The sequence below is a fragment of the Varanus komodoensis genome, unplaced genomic scaffold (assembly GCF_004798865.1).
Source record: "Varanus komodoensis strain SLA01 unplaced genomic scaffold, ASM479886v1 scaffold1, whole genome shotgun sequence".
Lineage (NCBI taxonomy): Eukaryota > Metazoa > Chordata > Lepidosauria > Squamata > Varanidae > Varanus > Varanus komodoensis.
Window position 1 is genome coordinate 51,656,604 of NW_025335268.1, and position 25,048 is coordinate 51,681,651.

A 25,048-nucleotide genomic window follows, 5' to 3' on the forward strand; every position below is an offset into this window, starting at 1 on the left:
AGATGGGGCTGAGATGAAGAGACGCACTCTCTGGCCTTTATCATCAGCCAGAGGATTAAAGGCCACTGGAAAATTGCACCCCCGTCTCCCAGGAAGAACATCACAACAAACACAAGCTCAGTTTGGCCTCATCCATCAGAACTGGAAGAAATAGCTCCAGGGATCTTGCTTTCCCTTCCCTGCCTGGAAAAATACTCCAGTTGTCACGGGATTGCAGAACTGAAAGTAAGCCCTTTCTTTGACCCCTTCTTTGACCAGGAGATTAAGGGCTCATAAACAGTGTGGGTGTGGGGTTTGTGTATATGTGTGTATATCAGTACAATGCCTTGTAAGCCACCCTATGGATCATTTGATTAAAATGTAAATTAAAGAAATAAAAAACTCTCCTATCGCAGCTAGTGACTTAGAATTTAAGATGATGATGATAGCAGCCACAGTACAAAGTACTTATTCAACTCTTTGTCTAGCAGTGCTTTTCATTCTCCCTCTTGACCCATAAAGTATCCTTTATCTTCCACCTCCTGCACATCACAGCAAGTTGCTTTTGGAACTTGGAAGAGTTCCTGAAAGCAGAAGTCAAATGTTTTGCTGGGTTTGTCCTTTTGAATTACACTTGAAATATGTAAATACTGTTTGTAGTGTTCTGTTACTGGCATGTGTAGATTTTTTCGGGGAAATGTTACTTTCAAAATATATACAATTAGCAGTGAGTGTTGTAAGCATCTGATTAGTCAACTGGAACAGATAAAGTATCCAGGAAAAAAATCAATTTCAGTATCATATAGACTTGGTATTTGTGTGTAAGCTCAGCTTTGGGGATCAGGCAGAAAACTGCAAGGCCATTTAGATTTTAACTGGCTTGGCTAAAATTTGACCTATTAAGCCAAAAATATGCAGATACCATAATCTATTTTTAGTCTTAGTTGAATAAAAAGCTTGTTTGTGCATAAGATACAAATAATCATGCAGCAGATGTTATCACATGCAGGTTGCTAGATTCTCAGCTAGGATAAACAAGTCATAAATATCTCTTGCCAAAGTTATGCCAACTGAGAATAGTTCACAATCGTACTGTATTTCCAGACAAGGCTTTTACTGTGCAATGGCCTTTTCTTGTTCATGGAATTTTATGAGGGCTCCAAACAATGTGACTTCTATTTGTAACCCCCACCACTGCTTGTTTTCCTACAGTATCCTCTGTCTTTTTCCTTTCTATGCAAATATCAGGTTAAGGAGGAAAAGGTGTATTAGCTGCACAATGCCTTTTCATTGGTAGTGACAGTAGCCGTCTACCTGGAAGCGCTCATACCGTGCCATTCTTATATCCATAGCCATGTGTTTTTCATTACCAAATCTAGTGGCAAGATGAGCATCCCCAGTGAAAGGTGGTGCCTACATGTGCACATAGTATAATGTGTATAATGAAGTAACCATTTCCCATTAGAATGTTAGATACAATTAAGAGTTTGGGGTTTCCACGTTTTGCAATATGTCAGAATCCCGGAATCTCATTTGAGAAGAGGGAATAGAACTCGGGTTCGTGGGAAAGATCAAGCGTCCCGACCATCTAGGTTTTACTGTATTTACCCAAGGTTCCCACGGTACTCACGATAATGCATGCACTACCGGGCAGGCAGAGGTGAACTCTGCTGCGAAGCTTCAATACCAGTGCAGGGTATTTTATAGGTACACAGGTACAGGGCAATTGATGACAGAATGCAGACATTACAATAAGATTCTGAGCAATACAGAACAGATAAAGGAAAGTCAGTCAATCATACAGTGACAATAAGATTACAATATTTCAAATTGCAGTGTATTGACATTTTAGCTGAGTAACTTGAACCCATCTCCAGGTCTGCTTAGACATGTAAATTCAAGCTACTGAGAAACTATGCATGAACTCAAGACTCTTATCTAGACTCTAAACATTCTGAATTAACCAGGGCACATGGAGCCCTCTGGGCTAGGAAGATACTTCCAACAACGATTATTTACAATGTATATTTGGACTGAATGGCCTGTCTACTGTAGCTTATAGCTAAAGGTGAGAGAAAGGAGCAGGGGAATGCCATTTTAAACAGTGACAGCTTGGTTTTGAGAAGGAGTACAGGATTTTGATCCCACAATTCAAACGCACACAGAAGTAATGTTTTTCTGACAGGATTTATCCAAATTTTCCCAACAAAGATAATACTGGATACAGATCTATACTGATTTCGCCACCTTTCAAACTGAATTAATATTTCATGTGAAGCATGTTCAAAATTACATTGGTTAAAAAGCCAACAAAATGCCCACCTAAAATGTTGGCCTACTGCTTCAGCAGCAAGGTGGGAAAAATCAAAGCAAAGCTAGGAGTGGCCTGCTAAATGAAAAAGGACACAACACAATGGACCTGAATAGTGTTAACGTGCCACCATTGTTGTCCTTACAGAGGACCACTTGGTGAAGATAAAATATAAAAACTATAAAGGGTTGATGTTAGGAGTTAGGTGTGTGTTTGTGTATGTGTTGACTGCAAAGTTAACTTGGCTCACGACCAATTTGGGGCACAACCAGAGTCCAGGAACGGATTAAGTTCGTGAGCTGAGGTACCACTGTAGATTGAAAAAGACAAATCACACCAGTCAAGATACATCAATATCCTACTGCTCTGTTAATTCAGTAGGCATAATAATGCCTTATTATTGGGACAAATTTGGGTAGGTTTAGTCCCATTAATAAATCTGAAGCAACCTTAAAACCCATTTATTGACAACAGTACCACGTTAAATGATGGGGTAAGGGCCCCCCAAAGTATGTTGAATCAGTGTTTTAGGTGTAACACTCTTAAACTTAGATACCACTTAGATAAAGAGAAGTTTCTGCCATTGCTCAACACAAGTATGCACAAGATAAGGAAAAACATTTAGGCTACTAAATACCACAAGGAGGAATAAATTGCTAAACACCATAAAATTGCATACTTTCTAACTTCTGAAAGATGAAAATTAGGACACACTTGCAACTTGTATATTCCACTACCAAAGATTCTCCTCCAGGCCTTCCTGTTGCCAACATGGCATTTTGTTGAAGCCTTTACCTTGGTCATTTCTACACTGTATTAACTTGCTCTTAAAGCACCTGCTTTTCCCTAGTTTAAAATTCCCATATGAATTGGAACTTGAATTAAAGATATGCAGAAAAAAACTACTTGTGTTACAATATTTAGCAACTGTTGTGCATGAGATGTCACACTGCATTACATGATGTCTTAGTGGCTACATGTTTATATTTACATGTGAGCGCATGCCATATATGAATCCTCTCCCATTCAGAGACTGACAGTATTTATTTATTATTTATTTAAAGTTTTTATATGCGGTCCCCATTGCTACACAGCCTCAGAACGGCTCACAACAACAAATAAATTAAACAAATAGAATTACAATTACAGTTAAAACTTGGAAACACACTGGCTGCATAAATAAAACTATAAATATTAAAGATTATTAAAATACTGTTTGAATAAAAAGGTCTTGGCCTGGCACCGAAAAACAGATAACGATGGCGCTAGGCGGACCTCTCTAGGGAGAGCATTCCACTGATGGGGCGCCACCACAGAGAAAGCCCTCCTCCAGGTACTTTGCTTCCTGATATCTCATATGGAAGGCTCCCAGAAGAGAGCCCCTGCTGCCAATCTCAAGGGGTGGGAGGGCAAATACAATCTTATCCATGTCTACTCATAAATAAACATTCTTGGATTTATTGGGATTTATTTCCAAGGAAATGTATCAAGGATTGCAGCCCAAAATGCTAGTCACTGGAGGCAAGGAAGGGGCTGAACCTTAAAGAATGACAGTGCTAGAAATGCACAGTCACGGCAGTTTAATAAGGCCAAAAGTAAGGGGAAGTTATTCACTAGTAGAGATTGGAGATCCAGCAATTTTAAAATTTGCCTGAATTCTCCAAAAAACACTTCAGAAATCTTTTTGACTCACATTTTTGTTTTTGACCCATTTTTTTCAGCTTGTTCAAACTGGACAAGTGCGCATTTTGAATGAAGAAAGTGCACACTTCCCCCCACCCATCAACTAATGCAAACCAATTCAATCAACCAATGGAATTTTGCAGCATTTTTGAGATCTTCTGATTACATTCAGGATTGATTATGGAACTTATTCCCAAGATTTGTGCACGAAAAGAAAATCCTTATTTACTTGCGTTAAGGGCCAGAAAATAGGGACTGTCTCTGGTAAACAGAGATAGCTCAGAAGAATGTGCGATGCTTGCATCACAATCAATTCTGATTCTATTGATCACTCAGAAAACTGGCAAGTATCTTCCAAGTGCAATGGCATTTTTGGTATGGTGTCTTAGTTTAGGCTAAAAGGTTTGGTTTGCTGTTCCCCATCATTTATGTTGGTTTCCTTTCAATGGCTGCCACCAAGTATTTAATGGATGAAATCAGGTACAGTGGGGGAATTTTACGATTTCAAACATCCCAGTCTTCAAGTTCAACACTAAATAAGTGTTGCAGTCAGACCACAGAATCCGTTCAAATCCTCACTCGGACCGGAAGCTCCCTAGACAGACTCAACCCATTTCTCTTTCAGCGTAACCTATTTCACAGACTGAGATTTTAAAAAAAGGCAAGGGAAGTGTCTCTTCCTGAAACTCATGGAAGAAGAATGGGCTGTAAGTGTGATGAATAAATTAATTATTTTCCAAATAAGATTGTACAGAAGAGGGTCTAAGCTGCGGTTTTGCATGGTCTATTAAGGAACTATATTATATCTATTGTGGTCACTTCCTTCCTTCCCCCCAAGAGGCATACAAAGTATACTTGAATCATGGCTTCTGATATAGCTATTAAATAAACACATACTGCTGTACATCTTTTATATTTTGGGCAACTGCCTGCAATCCCAAGTAGTTTGGCAGTAAGAGAAAAAAGCAATGTCCTTCCAAGTACAGCAACTAGTAAGATGTTCCCCTACACAAGGCTATCTCTTCATATAGATGGTTTCCTATGTACTGCATGGACTTCCAAGTTAGAATAAAACATCAATATCTGAAGCCATTTAAATAATGAACAGGTGGCTTCATTTATATTTTAAGAGGAACATTGATTGCTGGACATCACAATGCTAAATATGTTTTCTGAGCAATAAATCCCTGTGGCACTAGGTTAAGACTTTCCTTCACTTCCAAGTATCTGACAGCATATGATAAGAGTTTAACTTGTTCTGGGAGTAATAATCTTTACTTACTGAGTTGCATAGAAATGTAATAAATACATGCTGAATTCAATGGGGTTTATTCCTAGATAAGTGTGGACAAGCTTGCAGCTCAAGCATCCATGTTTTCCTTTCACAATATAAACATAGTCTGAGAAACCATAGTTGTTGGGTAAGAGTGTGGGACTGGGACTCAGGAACTTGATCTGGGTTCTAGTCCCCACTCAGCCATGAAGCTCACCGGGGAACTTTGGGCTGGTCACAGACTCTCAGCCCTGCCTCAGAGGGTTGTTGTCAGGATTAGACTGAAAGGAGTGGAATTATGTACGTTGCCTTGAATTCCTTGGAAGGGAATAATGTGGGATATGAATAGAATAAAGAAATGACATTTAGTACCACAAACACATCTTACATAAAGGTGGTCAGCTTTCTATTGCATCTCACTTTCTCAGATTATTGGGAGGGGCGGGAGGGAGTCTGTTTCAGGCTGGAAGTTGGTCAGCAAAGTGAACATACATTTCTTGGGTTATTCTGACCTCTAGGTGTTAGGGCAGATGGGGAAAGCATGGCATGCACTTGCCTCCTAACACCAAGTCAATGGAGAGATGGTAGGCAGAGTCACGTCTGAAAGGGAGAATCAGAGAGATTCTCTTGGTCTGATTTGTCCCCTAACAAATGCTGCTCCCTAGACTGTTTGAAATCTTTTCTCCCCAGCTGGGCTCCAAGGTTTAAAATAAACCCAGCTGCAGAAAAAAGCCTGTGTAGGGGTGGGCAGGGATGAGAAATCTTGCCACCTCCATTTCCCAGAAATACACACCCTCCTTCTCTTGCATTTATACTATGCTGTCTTGAGAAATGCAAGTGTGGGAACATATTTTTGCAGAGTTAACATGTAATTCCGTCTTACTTAATGCTTCTAGAATGCATTTGCTTGGTCTTGTCCCACACGCACATCACAGAATTCATGCCTCTGTGCGCCATTTTGTATAAACTACTTCCTCCCACAGTTGTCCCAGAATGAAAATGGTTTAACAACCACCGCCTAGCGACATGATCCTCCTTGTCTTAATTGAAGTAAATGCCACTTTCAGTGGAGCTTAAGCCCAGGTGAGTATGTACGATTGCGTGACTGGTTGGAGGAATGCTGGGTCTTGGAGCACTTTTTTCTGTTTAAACCTGTCTTGGATTGTGCTCTAAGTAGCTTAAAACAGCTCCTAGCTTTTAAAAAAAGCCACAGTATCTGTGGCAGTTTGCTGATGAATTTTGGTAACACACTGTGTTTTGTGTGTGTTTTGCTGCTGCACTGCTAATTTCAGGACATCAGACTACGGAGGAGCACAGGTTCCCTGGTCAGAGTCATTATGAATAGCTATATGACTTTTCTATTCAAATTACAGCAATTGTTTCCAAATGTGGAGCTATTCCTATAAATTAGCATGTGCGAATTTTAAGCAAAACGGTGCCCTCTTTTGGTGATGCATTTTCTCATTTTACCAATGCTATGCTGAATCCTATTGCTATCTACTCAGAAGTCTCATAAAGTCCCACAGGGCCATGCTAACTCCCTTGTGCTTTACCGTCATCACGATTGGGCCACACGGAAACTTTCAAAGTGCAGCCTTACTGGCTAGGCAACGCTGGGAATCGTCAAACAGCTCTGTTTTGTTTTTGGGGTCTCAATATAAATAGCAGTGTGCCTCAAGTGTTGCGTCCTGCACCTTCTCTTCGCTTCGACCCGATGATCAAGCGGCGACCTGTAGCGCCCCGCCTGATTCACTCCACGGAGGCTCCGCCCGTTGCCGGACTTTCTCCCTGGCCTCGGGCAGTCTTGCTAAGTGATTCTTAAAACAGAGATGCGCAACAATAGCTCGTGCCATTGTTTGACTATAGAACTTCCTAAAGCTTTGATGCTTTCCCTCCCTCCCTCCCTCCCGTGGCTTGGCAGCAACACACATCCCCGGGGTAGCGGGGCGGGGACAGGTAGACACGCAAAAAAGAAGTCACGGTCTTCCTAACTGAGCTCTTCCTCAGTGGGGCAATTCCGTCTCCTTGGTCTTTTCGTGGATGATATTGTTTATTTCATTTCTGTACTGCCTTATGGTTGAAGCGCTCGGTAACCTTTGCAGCAATAATGCAGTCTATACGTACAATAAGTATTAGATAAATTTTCATAAAATTTTAAAATAGTTTAACAGCTAAATAATACAAACTAGACCTGTTAAAAGAGCTGACAGAAATGCCCCATGATGTCATTCAAACCCCTTAAATTCCTTCAGGAGGAGGAGGCTGCCTTAATCTGGATCCAAAATCTGACCCACTCGGTGCCGGGTAGGCATCAGTGTGAAGACCATTCCATAATTGGGAGCCACCACGGAGAAGGCTGCCAATCCATCACTCTTCCCCGGCAGCGAGTCACACTCAACTCAGTGCTGCGTATTGCTGAGTGGGCATGTCCAAGAGTACATTGTTAACCATTGCAGGGTATTTGGAAAGAGTGACACCCACCGAGTCCATTATAGCCATACTGCATGTCGGGCCATACACAAAGGTACTCTCAAGTTGTAGCAAGGGTTCGTGTTCTAACTCTAACCTCTTGCAATCCAAATCCAGCGCTCAAACCCACTGTTTTGCATCAGCCAGCTAGAGATTCAGAGGCAGAGTGGAATACTAACAACGGAATGCATATAAACATGCCTTGCACTTTACTGCCACGTTTTTCTTTTGGAAGGGAACATTGTGTTCGCTGCCTACCCAACTTCATTATTTTTAAGGGTCAGTTTTCGCTTCCCTCGCGGAGAGAATAAAACGACGCATGAACAACAAAGAGCCCACAACGCGAAGCTTGTGCGAGTCTATCTCTTAACTCTATGGGTCAAACGGAGTACGGTGGCCATGACGTTATTTCCTCTGTCAACCCGGAAGTGACGTTTGACGTCGACGCTCACAGTAGTGAGTAAGAGGAGCTGGAAAGTAAACAACCCTCGGCTGCTTGCCGTCGTCGTCTCCATCTTTTGAGGGCCGCCGTGCTACTCGTCGTCCTGTGAGGACCGAGATGGGGGCAGTGCTGGGCCTCTGCTCCATGGCGAGCTGGGTAATGTGCCGGACTCGCGGCGTGTCCCGTTTTTCCTCTGTTCCTTAGGGCCGAGTACAGGCGGCGGGGCGGGGAGGAGAGCACGGAAGGGAAGGGCTGGGCGGCGGCTGGAAGCAGCGGCACCTCCAGAGGCGCAGGCGCATTGACGGGTTCGGTTGCGCTCTGCTTCTATTGTACTACGAGATGGATGCCCCAGTCCTCGGTTATGGCGTGTCCTCTTTGTTTAAATAGCAAATCGAACATTTCCGACTCATTTTCCCCAGATAACTATGGGCCCACGACCTTGATAGGCGCTTCCCAATTGTTCTGCATTGGATTTTTTGCAATGCAAACATGCAAGTCATATTAGTAATGAAAAGTGATTGATTGATGAAGCAGCCTCCCTTTCGTATTGGTCCTTTGACATTGACTAATTGACCACTTTGCTGACTTTTTCAGTGAATTAATATGTAGGGTTTGGACACAATTTGTGTGATCATCTCAGATATTTGGAACACGCGGTGATGGCTGCTGCTCTTGCCATCTGCATCTGTAGCTTTCCAAAAGCTTGAGATTTTTGTAATGTCGCCGGGTTAAAACTAAAGGGGCTCCAGTGTTGTAGTATGGGTGGTATTCCTAGTGGAGCTGCATTGCTTCAGAATTCTGGTAGGTTCATATCTTATGCCAGGGTGACTGGCAAAATTTTGAACCATCTTACTGCAGGTGGGAGTAATTTTGTCATACAGGTCCCAATTCTCTGAGTAGTGATAAGTTTCAGGATTTTCTTTGGATGGAGATTGTTGGAGATGAATGGCATTTTGTAATATTTGAGTTTAATTACAAATAAACATATTGAGCTTAACTGGAAGTACATAATTAACAACAGACAAATGCCTCAAAGTTCACTGTTTCCACATAAAATTTCTAAGGCAATATATAATATCTCAAAGATATACCTGGGGCTCCTCAAAAACTTTAGCCCTCTCAACTGTTTTTCTGATACTCTAAGCTTTTGCACCCAAATCCACAGCTTGGTGACTTCATCTCCAGATGAAAGAGATGTTCTCTATAACAGCTTTCCCTTTCCAGAGGAGTTTCTATCCATGATGGACTATCTTTTGATAAAGGGTTAACTCCTCTTAACAAGAAGAGTGTCTGCTGGATAGGAGTAAGCACTGTCCCTTATGTTTTGGGATAACCCACAGTGGATCTGGGCAGAATACCTTTAAACAGTCCTCATTATTTAGTCATGGGATTGGAAGGACTCCCAAAAGGCATCCAGTTCAACTTTAAGCTCATAGCATTATTTATGCAAAGTCAGCATTTTCTGAACAGCTGTGAGGGTGCATGATAATGAGAAACAGTCAGTATGATTTCTGGTTCTTCTTGACAAGCCTCTTTTAGACAAAAGCCAAATCAATACTGAGTAAATGTGGTTTTACAGGAGGGAAATATATTCAAAATTATCTTGAGTAATTGTAGAAGATCAGCTCCTTGTCTAGTTAAAGCGAAATAAGTATAAAAAGACTGCTTGCACTTTTGAATAAGCTCTTGCTGTGTGAAGTTAACACTGTCAGATTGAGAAATGAAAAAAAAATGTTTAACTGTTTGTAGTCATTAGTTTTCTGCACTTGCTAAAATCTGGAAAATTGTCCAGTTAGAATGAAAGCTTATCCTGAGTTGAAAACCATCTCAAATGTGTTTATTTTATTGTAATGAACTCTGTAATCAGTAGTGGAATTACAGAGTAAAAACTTAATATATACTTATTTGGGAGTTGCATTTGGGATTACCTTAACTAAAATGTATGACAGATTGAACAGTTCAGGGTTTAGTTTCATTTTCTTTTCTTTCTTTCTCTTTCCAAGGCACTCTCTAATTCTGGAGATATTAAAGTAATGTTTAGAATTCAGTTTGTATATTTGAAAACAGGGATAGAATAAGAGCATATCTGGCCTAAACTGGAAGTTACACAGTGCTGATGTTGCAACTTTTTTGCTAGCTAGGTGTTGTGTATGACTTGAGACCAGCTTGCTGTTGGGAAAATGATTAATACCTGTTTATAAATAGTATGCTGCTTTTTTCACTGTATGTTGGTGCTGTTATAGAGTCACTTGAGGAGCAGTATTGCAACATCGTATCTGTTTTCTTCAGAGGAACTTCCATGCTTTTAGCTTAATGTGGCAGCATTGTATCAGAAGCTGAATACACTGAGCATGTTTTAATACGGAAATTTCATCCTTAGAATGAATGACCATTCAGGATGAAATAGCATAGGATACGCTTTCACAAAATGTATTTAGTTGATAGGGATACGGTTCTCAATATTGTGATATCAGAATCAGTGCATAGAGAAATATTTCACCAAGCATCATTCTTGATATTCTTCTCAGACTTTTTTTTTTGCTCTTTCTTTCACCAGATACCATGTTTGTGTGGCAGTGCCCCATGCCTTCTGTGTCGATGTTGTCCTAGTGGAAATAACTCCACTATAACAAGGCTGATATATGCATTTTTCTTACTACTTGGAGTGAGTGTTGCATGTGTGATGTTAATGCCAGGAATGGAAGAGCAACTAAAGAAGGTCAGTTTATTCTTGACGTTATTATGATAGGATTGGTGTGCCAACTACTACATTTCAGAGTTTACCCAAAGTTTCTTTCCTCTTCTGGCTTTCAAAACAGCAAGCCTCTGATTTTCTTTGTGGGGAGGGGGAGGGTTTTGATGTTTTAATATTTTAAAATGTACTGGGCTTATTTATAGGCTTGAAGATCCTACTCTGTACAGATTTCAAGTAATGGTTATAACAAAGCAAAACAAAGCAAAGATATTTCATTAATATGTGTCAATGCATTGTGTGCTATTTGTTGCAGATTCCTGGGTTTTGTGATGGCCATGTGAATTGTGATGTTCTAGTAGGGTACAGAGCAGTGTATAGGGTATGCTTCGGTATGGCCATGTTCTTCCTCCTCTTCTCCCTATTGATGATCAAGGTAAAGAGCAGCAGTGATCCAAGGGCAGCAGTACACAATGGGTAAGAAAAACAATACCCTGATTGTATAATATGTTCTATACAGTCTTACCTTTGAGTAGTCCTGGAGTAAAGGAAATCCTGGAAAACTAGAGAGTTACAAAAACAAATAATAAAGTAGAAACATAAGCTCCAACCATATAAATATTTTGAGAAATAGCTTAACAAGATCAGGTTGTAACATTTAATTTACTCATTCTGGCAACTAAAAAGGAGACCTTTAATGGAACTATTTGAAATCAATACTGGAAGAAAGTAAGGCTTTCGGAACATAGTTCCCATCAGAAGTAGTATTCTTCGGCAATATTAGGACCCAGGCATGGCAAAGGAGACCCATCAGCCATGTGATCTTTGAGCCACCGTCTGTACTGATACTTAAGAGACCAGGTGCTGCACTTTCTGTGGGAGAGGATGCCACTGCATGGGCACAGTGCATCCTGGCATAGCGTATTCCTCCAGTAAGAGTGTGCCAACTGCATTGATTCTGCCTGGCTAGACAACAGGTTAGGAAGGTAGAGTTGAAGGCTTCTCCTGTGTGGTCACACATTTGCTGGCATGAACTGTTGGAGAAGTCTCCAAGGCAGGGATGAAGAACATGTGGCATTCCAGATATGTTTCACTATAACTCCCATTGGTCATGGCTGGGATAGTGAGCGGTGAAGGATAAAAGGTGTTGCAAAGGAAGTGTTAATATCCCATTCATGAAGCAGGCCTAAGACTGCATCTGAGAATAGATTTATATTGTGAGATCATGTAGTATTTAGGAGGACCTTCTTGTTGGAGCCACAGAGAGGATACTGCCTTGTAAATGGGAAGCTGTTAAGAGCACTAAAGATGAAGGTGGCACTTCAGTTTTTACTTGGAAGGATATGGGAGGTCAGACTGGGTTGATTGCCTAACACCCCTGGCCTATGCAGTGTAAGTTACCTTGCTAGCATGATTTTTTTTAGTCTTAAAACTCTAGAACTCTTAAGTTCTCAAGTGAAATGGATAAGTGTTTCAAGATGGCTAAAATAAATATATTGCTTTGCGTAATACATCAGTCATTGCAGCATAATCTGAATATAGCCCTGCCATTAGTGAGGATGCTAGGTCTCACAATCCAATGCAGCTAGAGAGCACCAAGCTGGGGAATTTTGAATTAGTGTCAACTGTTTTCAGTCTCACTGTTTCTTTTCTACTGTTAAAGAATGTAAAGGAAATGCGTGCTACATTACCTTTACATTTTTACAAGAAGTCAAGTAGATTTAGCTGTGTGATGTAATATTAAATTCCCATTATTAGTATTTTAATTTTTTTTCAGGTCATTTACCCTATAGTGGACTGTGACAAAAAGTATATTAAAATACTTTTTGAGCTTTGTTTATTTTACTAGTATTTTGTAAACATGCTACATTAGATTACTCCTGGGTGATCTTTAGATATAAACTGAAAATTTGCAGATGCAAATGTCCTGATGTATTCTAGCTTAATTTTCCTGGAAATTTTCCAATTCAAGTAATGGAAATAATGTAAAATGAGTATCTTGAATATTTGTTTAAAAAGTTTTAAAATATTGGCATTATCCTGAGTTTGAGACTATGCTGATTTTTTTTCTCCTCTCAGATTCTGGTTCTTTAAATTTGTCATAGCAGTTGCAATTACAGTTGGAGCATTTTTCATTCCAGAGGGACCCTTTACAACAGGTAAGAATTCACTGAGTCATTTAAGGTGCAATTCTATGCAGGTTCAGTTTGGAAAAAGTCTTACAACTTCCAGCATTCCCAAGCCAGAAATGGTTGGCTGGAGAATTCTGGAAATTGTCGGACTTTTTTTTGGTCTCAACATACATATGATTGCACCCTGTATATCAAACATAAAATGTTCAATAGCTTTTTTCAATGGTACTGAAATATTTAGTTACTATTTACCTGATTTGCATGACATGACAGCCACTTATGGCTTAATTTACCAGTGGGGACTGTCACATGCTAGGCTCTCATGGTGCCATTTTTGTACAGCTTGTTGTGGTTTGTTATGTGCACTCAGATAGCTCAGGTTGATTGAGGATTAGACAACCTCAAATAACCCATGGCTATTTGAGGGTGGGCAAAGCTCAAAGAACCCTAAAACAGCCCCTGCTACCTGGGTTTGCATGATGCAACAAGCCAGGTCGAGTCAGACACTCATGAGCACCCCACACAGTGTGGCAGGCCCCACAAGTAGATTGAGCTAAGGTGGGCTGTTGTGAAGTGTAGACAGAAACTGTATTTTTCATTCTAGGGGAAGTCAGTAGACCTTTTGTTTTGACTTCTTAATTCTCATTCTCAGTATTCTTACTTTTTTAATATAATTACATTTACCCATGTTTATCTGCCATTTTCTTGTCTCAATCTCTTCCCTGTGTTTTTCCTTCTCTTGCATTTACTTGGTAAGCTCCCTCGGGCATGGACTTGTATCTCATTTTTTCTTAAGTTACTTAATACTGATGGCTTTGAATCAGCTAGTAATTTTAAAAAATGAAACTAAGAAATGAAATTCTTTATGAAAAAATGATGTGCTGTCCATTATTTTTCTTTTTAGTGTGGTTTTATGTAGGCATGGCTGGTGCTTTCTGCTTCATTCTTATCCAGCTGGTTTTACTTATTGATTTTGCCCACTCTTGGAATGAATCCTGGGTTGAAAAAATGGAGGAAGGCAACTCAAGATGCTGGTATGCAGGTATGCAGCATGACTGAAATGTGTGATGCTCAAATTCCAGTTCTACATGCCAGAACACTGTGCTGTTGCTTTTCAAACCATAGTTGCTGGCATGGGTGGAGTTAACAGGAGATTGTCATTTTCAGAAGCATGATATTGATATTGCTTACAAGGGATGGAAGAAATGAAGCGATAATAATTGTCTCCCCCCAGCTCATAAGAGTATTTATTTGTAAGCCGCCCCAAGGCTTAGGTGAATGGGGCGGCATATAAGTCCGCTGAATGAATGAATGAATGAGAATGAGTGTATTAGCTGTCACAGTGCTAAGTTGCTGAGGTTGGAGATACACATGCAGGAACCCCATTGGTGCCTTCCTGCTGCTCAGTGTGGTTTCCCATCCTGTGCCTCTCGCTTCTGTACTTTCCTGTTTGCTAATGTGCATGATACCTATGGTTAATTTTACCCCTTTGCCAGGTTTTAAGAGGAAACAGGCTGGTTATCTTAATGGTGTTCAGGGATTACCAGAGCCTAGATTGCTGACATCAAGCTATCTCTGCCCAGGTGGGGCATAACCGAGCCACCAGCTAAAGCTGGTAGAAGGCACTGAGGCCACTTGAGCTTCAAATGACAAAGATGGCTCAAGGAGCACCCCCAAGCCGTGAACCAGTTTCTTCAAAAGAGAGGGCAACTCCATTCAGAACAGTTTCAGATCTGGTCAGGGAAACCACCCACCATCAGCATCTCATTCTTCTCTGGACTGAGCTTTTGTTTGTTAGCTCTTATCCAGTCCATTCTTTCAGCCAGGCAATGTTTTAGCACATCTACAGTGCCACCTCTGAAAAGGAAAAATAGAAATGGAGCTGTGTTCCATTAGCATACTGCATTTCAAAATTCCAGATGACTCCACTTAATGGTTTCATGTAGTTGTTGAATAACATGGAGGACAAGACCGACCACACAGGAACTCCATGCTGGAGAGTTCACAGGGCTGAGCAATATTCCTCAAGCAGCACCTTCTGGAGCTGACCCTTTAAGTAGGAGCAGAACTACTGCAGTGCAGTATCCCCCTCTCAACTCAGATAGTTGCCCCAGAAGAAAACCATGGCCAGTGGTACTGAAAACCTCTGAGAGATTGAAGAGTCACACTCCCCAATCTCTCTTCTCATGTAGCTCATGACACAGGGTGACTAAAGCTGTTTCTGTGGCACAGCCCAGCCTGAACTCTGACGTAAATGGATTGCACTCATCCAAGAGCACCTTGAGCTGGTTGGCCACCACCTGCTCAATGACCTTGCCTAGGAAAGGGACATTTGCCACAGGCCTAATTGTTTGGATTTTCCAGGTCCAGAGATGGTTTCTTAAAGATTGGCTTCATCACCACCTCTTTAAGACAGCATGGGACCACTCCCTCTCAGAAAGCATTGATCATCTCCTCGACCCAGCTACCTGTTCCTGCTAGCTTTTATAAGCTGAGATGGGCAAGATCAATACAAACATAGGTGTCTGGACAGGTTTATACAACTTATTGACATCCTTGAATTCAGTCAGCTGAAACTCACTCCATAAAACTGGACCTGGCTGCGCTCGAAGTGTTTCCATAGACTCCAGCATTGTAACAGTTGAATCAAAGTCCCAGTGGTTGAAAGATATTTTATCCAGGAAGTGCCTAGCAAATATATTACAGTAGGCTTCAGACAGGTTTAAGATGTTCTTGTGAGCAGTGGGTAATAGTCCCTAGGCAAACCTGAATAGCTCTTCTGGGCAGGAAATAGAAGAGTGGGTAGTGGCAGTGAGAAGTTAACCTGTCATCACTGCGCCCAGATGTAGGCACTTACCAGGGCTCAAGTGCATCCCCTGGCTTTCCTCTATCTGCCTTCTGGCTGTCTCCTGTATCTACCTCAACTGTGGGGTATGCCAGGGAGACACATGAGCCCCACTTGAAAGTTTAAGGAGCGATCATGTGAACTTCCCAGGTCCTCTCTGTATTCCAGAGATCAACCAGGGATTCAGCTGTTAGCTGAAAAATCTCACAACACCCTTTGAAAATGAATATGGCTATCAGTACCCACATCCTTGAAAAGAGGAAATGTTGTTGGTGTAAATCTCAATAGGCTCTGATCTGCCTGTGGCAAGGGGACTGATTCAAAGCCTCCCACCTTCAGTTAATTATTCCCATACCTGGCTGAAACAGTCGCATCCAGAGTGTGCCTCGCCACGTGTGTTAGGCCAGTGACATGTTAGGACAATCCAGCAGTTGGAGTCCATGAAGTCCTGAGGTGCCTCAGATAAGGTGGCTTCAGCATGGATGCTACCATCCCCCAAGGCCAACAGTCAACATCATGACTGAGGCTACCTCTGTCAGCTTAGGTAAGGAATCTCTTGAGCAGCAGTGTGGGTAGTGCACCAGAATCCCTAATCTCACTGGCGCAACATCAGAAGCAAACAGTCCAGAGCAGTAGTCAGGCAGAAAGGGAGCCTGGAGATGATGACAACATACCATACTCAACTTCAGGTGTTCTTCATGCTGAACCCAGTACCCTGCTCGGCATAGCTAGAAGAGATTAACTCTTTCCTCTTCTACCTCCCCCCTCCAGTGGTGCATGCCAGATCAGCTGCCTCATCCATTAGTATGCTAGTAGGGCATACAGGTGCAAGGCGGTCCAGGACATGACACTGGCATTAACTTTCTGGACTGTATTTCCTTTACCTGACTAGTTGAATTCCTGATGTCATATTTCCTTCAACCTGTCTCTATGCTAATCCCCCCCCCCCCAATTTCCTCACTTTGTTCCATGTCTGCCTTCTAAAGTATATTCAGGTCTGCAGGAGGGAAGAAATAATTCCCCTGCCATCAAGAATCCTGAGCAACCAAAAGACAAGATGTTAAGGGGGTGCCCTTGCCATTGTAACTCCCCTTGCAGCAGTTCCTCTAAAAGCTGAACACTAGAAAAGTTGTGCAGTTTCAGAGGTGCTAATAAAAACTTAATAGGCGTTAATCTCCTTTCATTTGCTTCTTTACAGCATTACTGTCTGCCACAGCACTGAACTATCTTCTCTCTCTGGTGGCAATTGTCCTGTTTTACGTATATTATACTCATCCAGAAGGCTGTTCTGAAAATAAGGCATTCATAAGTGTCAACATGTTGCTGTGTATTGGAGCATCAATAATGTCAATTTTGCCTAAAATTCAGGTATGAGGTTAGGGTTAGTATTTGCTTGAGAATATGGCAAGAATTTAATCAATTTTGACAGATTCCTATACCATTATTTTACTGTATCTCTGCATGTAGGAATCACAGCCAAGATCTGGGTTGTTGCAGTCATCTGTGATTACAGTTTACACAATGTATCTAACCTGGGCAGCAATGACTAATGAGCCAGGTAAGTGGGCTTCAAAATACTACTTTGCTTATTACTTTCAGACCTGTGTTGGGGCATATTAAAGCATGGCATCAGGGTCAGCCCAGCCAGATTCCATTGTGCACTGGAGTTACCTAGCAAAGGGCTTTGGACAGACACCCTGGCTGTACTTCTAGGGATGACTTACTGCTCATCCCATTTTTCTACTCTGTGTTATAGCAAACATAATGTATTTAATCAGATGATGCTTCTGGTTTAGTCTAAGCAAGAGGCAAATAATGGTTAAGCAAAAATAAGGCTTGTTCAAATAAATATAACAGTTCTAAGTCATGTGCCATATTTGATAACAAACCCCCCATGGGTATCTAAAATATTTCTAAAGTACAACTGTATGCATGTTTATTGAGAAGAACTTGTTGTGTGCATGTCTGGGACTGTAGCCTAGGTAAACAAAAACCAAAATCCATCCCCACAGTTTGTGAACAGCAATAATGTCCAAAAATAATTCTGAAGCAAACATTTACATTTCTTTATAAGGGAAATATTTTCACTTGTGAGTGAGGAAATCAGGACATGTATAGGGAGGCCTGTTCCCCACCTTGGATTTTTTGTGTAATATGCTCCCTAAACGGCTTGGGGACAGGATATCTGAGGGGATGCCCCTCTCAGTATGTCCCTGCCCGTTTATTAAGATCATCAGTAGAGGTCTTCTCTGTGTACCACCCTCCAAAGAAGTGACAGGGCAAAGGGAAAGTGAGTGGCACCTGCTTATGGAACATGTTCCCCCGGGAGGTGCACCTGGCACCATCATTGTTCTCTTTTAGATGCCAGGTGAAGACTTCTTTATTCAAACAGGCATTTAATAGCTGTTTTTTTAACACAATTTTAATATTACGGTGGCTTGTCTTTTCTTGCACTGCCAGTTTTATAGTCTTAGTTCTTGTATTTTATATTTCATTGCATTGTCTTACTGGTTTTATGTGGTTTTAATGAATTGAATTAGTTGCTGCTGTTTAACTGATTTGGGTGTTTTATTGTAAGCCTCCCAGAGAGCCTCAGGGCTGTGGGGCAGCATATAAATGCAAGTAATAAATAATAACTTCATGGTAGACTTAGTGGTATTTGAAACATCCAGTCTTTATGTGAGGGAGGTCAGTAGCAGCCAGGACTCCTTATAGGAAGCTAGGGAGTGGGGTGGTCTACCAAATTTCAAAGAATAAGTTTAGTTTTATGTCTTCTGTATCTGTTGTTTCTTACATATGTCATAGTTCAATTATTATGCGGGTTAGCCAGTGCCAGAATATTGGCAATTACCCATAATCCTCTATTTTAAGAGGCATACTTTATGTCAGAAAACTTAATGCTTTACCAATTTGGTGTTAGGTGCATAGGAAGCAGCTTTCTACTGAGTCAAGCCATTGGCCCATTGAGTCCAGCGGTGGCTGACATGGGGTCTAGGCAGGCCTCTGGTCCCTGTGTGGAACTGCTAGGGATTGAACCTGAAAGTAGTCACTGAAACGGCAGACTTTCTTCTTCCTGTCCCCATCTCCTTTTGGTATTCTGTACACCTGTCCTCTGCAGGGCTTGAGTAAATGCCTGCCCCATCATCACTGCATAGTAGTAGAAGTGACCCAACAGTGTTCTGTTACAGGGGAATGAGCATGTTGCTTGACCATATGGTTAATGCTACTACAGGTGCTACACAGAAACATGTATGTATGTCTGGAAAGGCCCTCATTTGGTTGGAGTTAGTTCTGTAAAAAGTGGTCCAACAAGTGCAGCTTTGAAGTGTGTAAAATGCTGGCACCTAGTCTGACTGCTTAAAGGCATGTGTGCATTATATGCATTAGATATTGCTTCTAAGGCATTGTCTTGCTTCCAAGTTACCGATTTGCCTTCAGTGAGATACTCTTATTCTTTGAATAGATTAGAATAATCTGACTTTCAATTTCTTCTGTCCTCACTGATCTAGACAGACAATGCAATCCAAGCTTGCTGAGCATTATTGGCTATAACTCCACAAGCACTTCAAGCAAGGGCCAGTTTGTCCACTGGTGGGATGCCCAAGGAATTGTAGGACTTGTCTTGTTTTTACTCTGTGTTCTCTACTCGAGGTAAGCAGACCATTTGGAAATTCTTCAACAAGTTTTCCATTGTTAGCAAATAGCCACATTGAATATCTAATTGCACTTCTGAATTTTGCAACTGCAGCATCCGGACATCCAATAACAGTCAGGTAAATAAACTGACTCTAACCAGTGATGAGTCAACTTTGATAGAAGATGGACTTCCTAGAAGTGAAGGTTCACTTGATGATGGAGATGATGTCCACCGTGCTGTTGATAATGAGAAAGATGGTGTTACCTACAGTTATTCATTCTTTCACTTCATGCTTTTTCTGGCTTCACTTTACATCATGATGACTTTGACCAATTGGTACAGGTATGTAGATCTCACAGAAGTTATGGGAGACTTCTATAGACAGACTAAACGTGAGCCAGCAGTGTGATGCTGCAGTCAAGAGGTTGAATGCCACCTTCGAATGCATAACCAGGAGTGTGGCTTCTAGACTGAGAGAAGTATTACTGCCACTCTGTATGACTCTGGTGCACCCGCAACTGGAGTATTGTGTTCATTTCTGGGCTCCATGTTACAGGAAGGATATAGCCAGGTTAGAATCGGAGCAGTGTAGGGCCACAAGGATGGTGGCTGGATTGCAGGTAAAGCCATATGAGGCTGAGGGAACTGGGTCTTTTTAGCCTGGAGAAGAGGAGACTGAGGGGATCTGTTGGTGTCATATAGGTACATGAGGGGTGTCATACAGAGGTGGGTAGAGATGTGGTCTCCCTTCAGAGGAGGGCAGGATGAATTCCAGTGGAGCAAAGCTTAGGGAAACAAGGTTCAGTTTGGATACCAGGAGGTACTTCCTGACAGTTAGGACCCCAGGGTATGGAATGAGCTTCCATGGGAGGTGGTTGAAGGTACATCGGTGAGGGTGTTCAAGGATAGGCTGGACATGCACATGGTAGGTATGTCATGAGTGAAGGCAGCTGGAGCCAGGAGTGAGACTAGATGACCTGGGAGGCCCCTTCTGACTCGTTCTGTTTCTGTGCTTCTCTCTGGGGTCAATTTGTACAGGCTGGCTTACTAGATTCCCCTTTTTTCCTCTATTTTTAGGAGGGAAAAAAGTTTTATGAAAAGTTTTCTTGTGCTAGAAATTATTTGGTAAGCTGTTTATTTTTTTTTTTTTTTATCTTTCTCTCCCAGTCCTGACCCCACCTCTGCATTAATGACCAGTAAGTGGCCCTCTGTCTGGGTGAAGATATCTTCCAGTTGGCTTGGCATTGTTCTCTATGTGTGGACACTGGTGGCTCCACTTGTGTTAACAAACCGTGATTTTGACTAAGATGAAACACCTTTTCCAAAAGCTTTATTTTGTTTTGTTGCTTATTTGAAGCTAACAGTATTCCATACTAAGATGTAACTGTAAATATGTGTGCATGTTTATACTATCTGTGCAAATTACTGTGTATGTTCTGCATGATTATTCTTAGATCATCTTATCTTGGTGTTTAGTGACTTTTGAGTTGTAATTCAGTTGATAATGATTACTACTAGATTTAGGGCCAAACCCGCTTTAATGGTAGTGGTTTCATGGGATGTATTGCACAGTAATGCTAGCAGCAGATGTATAAGAGCTCACTAGCATTTTCTCAATTGGTAGTAGAACAGTGAAGATCAGCAACATCTAATGTGACAAAATCATAATCGATTGTGAAATATGTAACAGCTTGCACAAGTGGAATCAAAGTACTGAATTTTTCTTTTTGCAAGGTTGAAAAAAGGGGTTTCTGCAAACAGCAGAAGCTTTGCTCTAGTATAATGATACTTATGAATGCAGTTCCACATGTGTCTTAGCACACATCTTCCCCAGTTTTCTAGAAAGAGTGGGAATTCTGATTTTTAAAGCAAAATGGGTTTACATGAAGAATGCAAAATTCTCCATGTATCTCCCTGTAGCCCCTTTATTCAGGCTTTTTTCTTCCAGCTAGGCCTCTGATAGCAGAAGGGAACCTCAGAGAGAGAAACATGCACTCAGAATGATTAAAGATAAATCACAGACAGAGGTGGATGCCATTCCACTCATGTATGACTATGTTTACACATAATACGCAAGTATGGTTTGTTAGTGTGACTTGTAGAATCATGCATAGTAATTACATGCAAACCTGGAATTTTAGAAGAAATAGGGGCTTTTAATAATGAACGACACCTGATGAGAATCCATGGTTTGTTAGGTTGTGAATTCTTGAGGGTGGTGGTTCTGTGTAAACCAGATCCATGTCTTTGTGCTTTTCAAATTGGGTCCCCACTACCATTTTCTATATGAAGGGAACATGTTCACAGTTTTAAACATGAGAATGCTGGCAATTCTACCTACTTTGGCCTTTGCTAGTTCAGTGTAGTAGGATTGAGATAAAATGGAGAAGCTTGTTGGGCTTTTCAGACAGGGCTACCCCTTCCCTTTTCAGTAATCTTTAACTTTTGCCTCATTTAAGGGGCAATGGCTACTTTTAGGAAAGCTATCTACTGTGCAGCTAGTACATGCAAGTACTTGCTGAGCAGGGGAGGATTGGGGCCTATTACTTTAAATTATTTTCCTTAACATGTCTGAAGCATCCAGTTGTAAAAGCATCAGTCTGCCAGGCATCGTCTTCTACTTTGAGAAAGTGTTTTGCAAAGAAAACTGGATTCCAATTTTACACAGAAAAGTGATAGACTACCCCACTTGGGAAGCAGGGTTTTTTTTCTGAAAGTTGCTTGCCATGAAATGTCACTGTTAACTGCAAAAATAAATTTCCCAAATATTTGGCTGAGTTCTTTGGGAGCACTTCTCAATCTCAGACTGAGAAGATTTTTAAAAAACTTCAAAAGTATTTTAATGCTAAATATTTGCACCTATAATCAGATTGGGAATTATGAAGCTAGGGTTGGCTTTGACTATCTTCTTGGCCTTGATTGCAAAGATTACTTTGAATAGTGCATTTGGTAAGAGTATTTGCTTTGGTCTGAACATTTCATGCCACCTTTGTATCTATGATGTGTGTTCTGGAAAGGTGAGGGAATTAGCGCTATGAAGAGAGAGGAGGATTGCAAGTTGATGGCCACTTCAGGTGATTGTATTATCTCAAGCTGCAAGTATGTATGGTTGTTTAGAAGAGGCTGATACTGAACTGAATGAAGTCAGATACCAGAGGTATACAGCACTAGGTTAGTTTTAATTGAGCTATAGGAGCTCAGAACTAGTTTTTTAAATTGAATAGTCCATTGACTGGCAGGAACAAAGGGATGATAGATCTAAATGAATCTTAGCTGATTAAAGACTAGTGCAAGGAGAGGGGTGTAGTAAGGAGGAAAGGAATGTATCTAATGCAGCAGCCAGTTTTTGTGATTATTTTTTAAGCCAAGAATGGGGAATTTCTGTTGCAAATTTGATGTCATGCTGCACTGTGACAACACAAGAAACCAGTCCCTTCCATTCTGTTGAAGGGACTAGTTTTGTACTTGTAAATGTGTCTCTGTATTTAAAGGACACGCACAGCTGTAAATGTTTAAGGTTAGAAACTTAAAATGGTGAGAAACTTGCATGGAATTTTTGGACATGAAAAATAGCGCCAATTTTGACCAGGCTTGCTTTTTCAGTGGAATGCAGTGGAATGTTAGTTTTATTAGTGCATGTTAGACTTTACATTCAGTTTTCGTATCAATTAAATCCTAAAATCAAGTGTTTTTTTAACTTAATCAACATTCAAAGGTATTAGACCTGAGGCATGAAATGTGCTAGCATTCCTGCTCTTGCTAACTGTAGTATAGTATACCCTATGTTGAAAATTTCAGATTTTTTGTTTTGGGTGAAGAAAGCAATAATCAAATGCCTTTTATGTACCATTCTGGCCCAAATGTTCCTTGATTTGGTATTTGGTAGCTTAGTTTGCAAGACAGAAGTTGATGCCTCTTTTCCAGTAATACTTGACTGGTTGACAGGTATTTTATTTACAGGTTAATATCCTCTACAAGAATACTATGGTTTTTTCTGTCCAGAATATTACAAAATCCTTTTAATGGTAATTTAGTATTGCTGCTAGTCCTTTGTGTCTGTGCATTGCTGGCAGTGGATTTCTTCGTGGAAAATCCTAAAACTGCAAACCTGGAAATGTTTATTTCCTGTACTAATGCTATTATTTTAAATACATTCAGAACATGCTGTAATATATACTGTAAGGCTGATTTAAATTAAACATGAAAGCAGTTTGGAGGTAGATTTAATATTTAGTCATTTTGAGTGTCTGCTGTAACCAATAAAACTTTCTCACGAGATGGCTGTTATTGCTTGATCTGTAGCTTGCATATGTATTAGTGTCATGGGTAGTGACTTCAGTTTGAGTCTGTCTATTCAATCCTGTGACTTGAGACAGTGTATTGGACAGCTAGTAAAACCTACTTTGCCCCCCCCCCAATTAAGCTCTGCTTTGATTGTATTTACAAATTGCTCAGCATCTCCATGCAGTACCTGGAACTGGAGTTGTAATTCAAATGCCACAGCAATACCATTTGTCCTAGTAGCAAGTACTTTTTGAGTAGTTATAAATACAGCATTACTGTTCTTCATCACATTGTTCACTGTGATGTGGAATGTTAAACACTCCTTTCTGTACTATAGCTACATATTGTAAATTGTTAAGGGGGGGGAGTGTGAAATTATTTCACTCTTGCTCAGTTTCCCTTGGTAACAAGTTCTCATCCAATCAAAATCATTTTGCTACCCTGCTGACTTGGAGACATTTCCCACATTTCTACTATTACTAAGCTAGCAATAGTGGAGTCCAAATGTAGCATTTGTGTTGCCTCCATTTTTTGAAATGAATCACCATTGTCCCAAAATGGATGAGAGAAGCAATGTCCTAGCCAAATTTGAAACTTAACTTTCAAAAACAGACCATGCGAAGTCTAAGCCTTGAAATGCGTCTACTGAAACAGGGAGGGTAGTAGTGATTTCTAACAATTCCTCCTTTTCATCAATCCTTGGAACTGGTCTAGAAAGCTAGACAACCTTCAGGCACACTTGGGAGAAAAGACTATAGGATTTGCAGGGATAGTTATATTCCTCATTCAGCGGGAACCTCTTCTGGATGCTCAGACCTTTCCTACAATGGAAAAAAATCGTTCCACCTGTGGAAGAAACAGCTGATCCAAAACAGGATTCTTCCCTGCTTTCTCCATTATAGCATCAAATGATTGCCAGGCAATCTCCATTGCAGCACAGGTAGACAAGAAGCACAACCACTGAAGCTTTCCTTGCTGTCCTGTTTTCCAGCTGGCTGTTAAGTACTCCTGTATAATTTAGGCAGCAGCCTTTGCCTTCCCATCTCTTTATATTTTCTGTAATAAGGAATGTTTTTAGATGGACTGTTTTTACTGATGCAGACTGCAAACCACCATGGATACATTAGACAAAGAATAAGGTAAAATGTTCCCAGAGCCATAGATACTGTAGGAGGGGTGCTTAAAGCTTCCTTCCCAGGTACTGTCCCTCAGGCACAGCAGCAAACTTGTTGACAGTAATAAACAGGAATAGTTATTTTTTGGAATTCACACTGCATTTTACAATGCTCTTGTATCAGAAA

General features: G+C 40.9%; 1 protein-coding gene across 1 annotated transcript; it reads left to right on the forward strand.

Annotated features, from left to right (window-relative positions):
• The first annotated feature begins 8,158 nt into the window (after nt 1-8,158).
• Nucleotides 8,159-23,739, forward strand: SERINC1 (serine incorporator 1). The gene is made up of 10 exons (XM_044425568.1): nt 8,159-8,313; nt 10,715-10,876; nt 11,166-11,326; nt 12,929-13,008; nt 13,886-14,023; nt 17,025-17,194; nt 17,294-17,384; nt 19,336-19,477; nt 19,575-19,805; nt 20,631-23,739. Exons 1-10 carry the CDS (start codon nt 8,275-8,277, stop codon nt 20,767-20,769), a joined length of 1,353 nt encoding a protein of 450 aa, XP_044281503.1. The 5' UTR covers nt 8,159-8,274; the 3' UTR covers nt 20,770-23,739.
• The last annotated feature ends 1,309 nt before the right edge of the window (nt 23,740-25,048 follow it).

What these genes read in the sequence shown, in the direction of transcription:
- SERINC1 (XM_044425568.1), top strand. Translation starts at nt 8,275, where the DNA reads ATGGGGGCAGTGCTGGGCCTCTGCTCCATGGCGAGCTGG. An exon ending in TCTGCTCCATGGCGAGCTGG is followed by an intron (nt 8,314 to 10,714) that starts GTAATGTGCCGG and finishes TTCTTTCACCAG; the next exon opens with ATACCATGTTTGTGTGGCAG. An exon ending in AGGGCAGCAGTACACAATGG is followed by an intron (nt 11,327 to 12,928) that starts GTAAGAAAAACA and finishes TTCTCCTCTCAG; the next exon opens with ATTCTGGTTCTTTAAATTTG.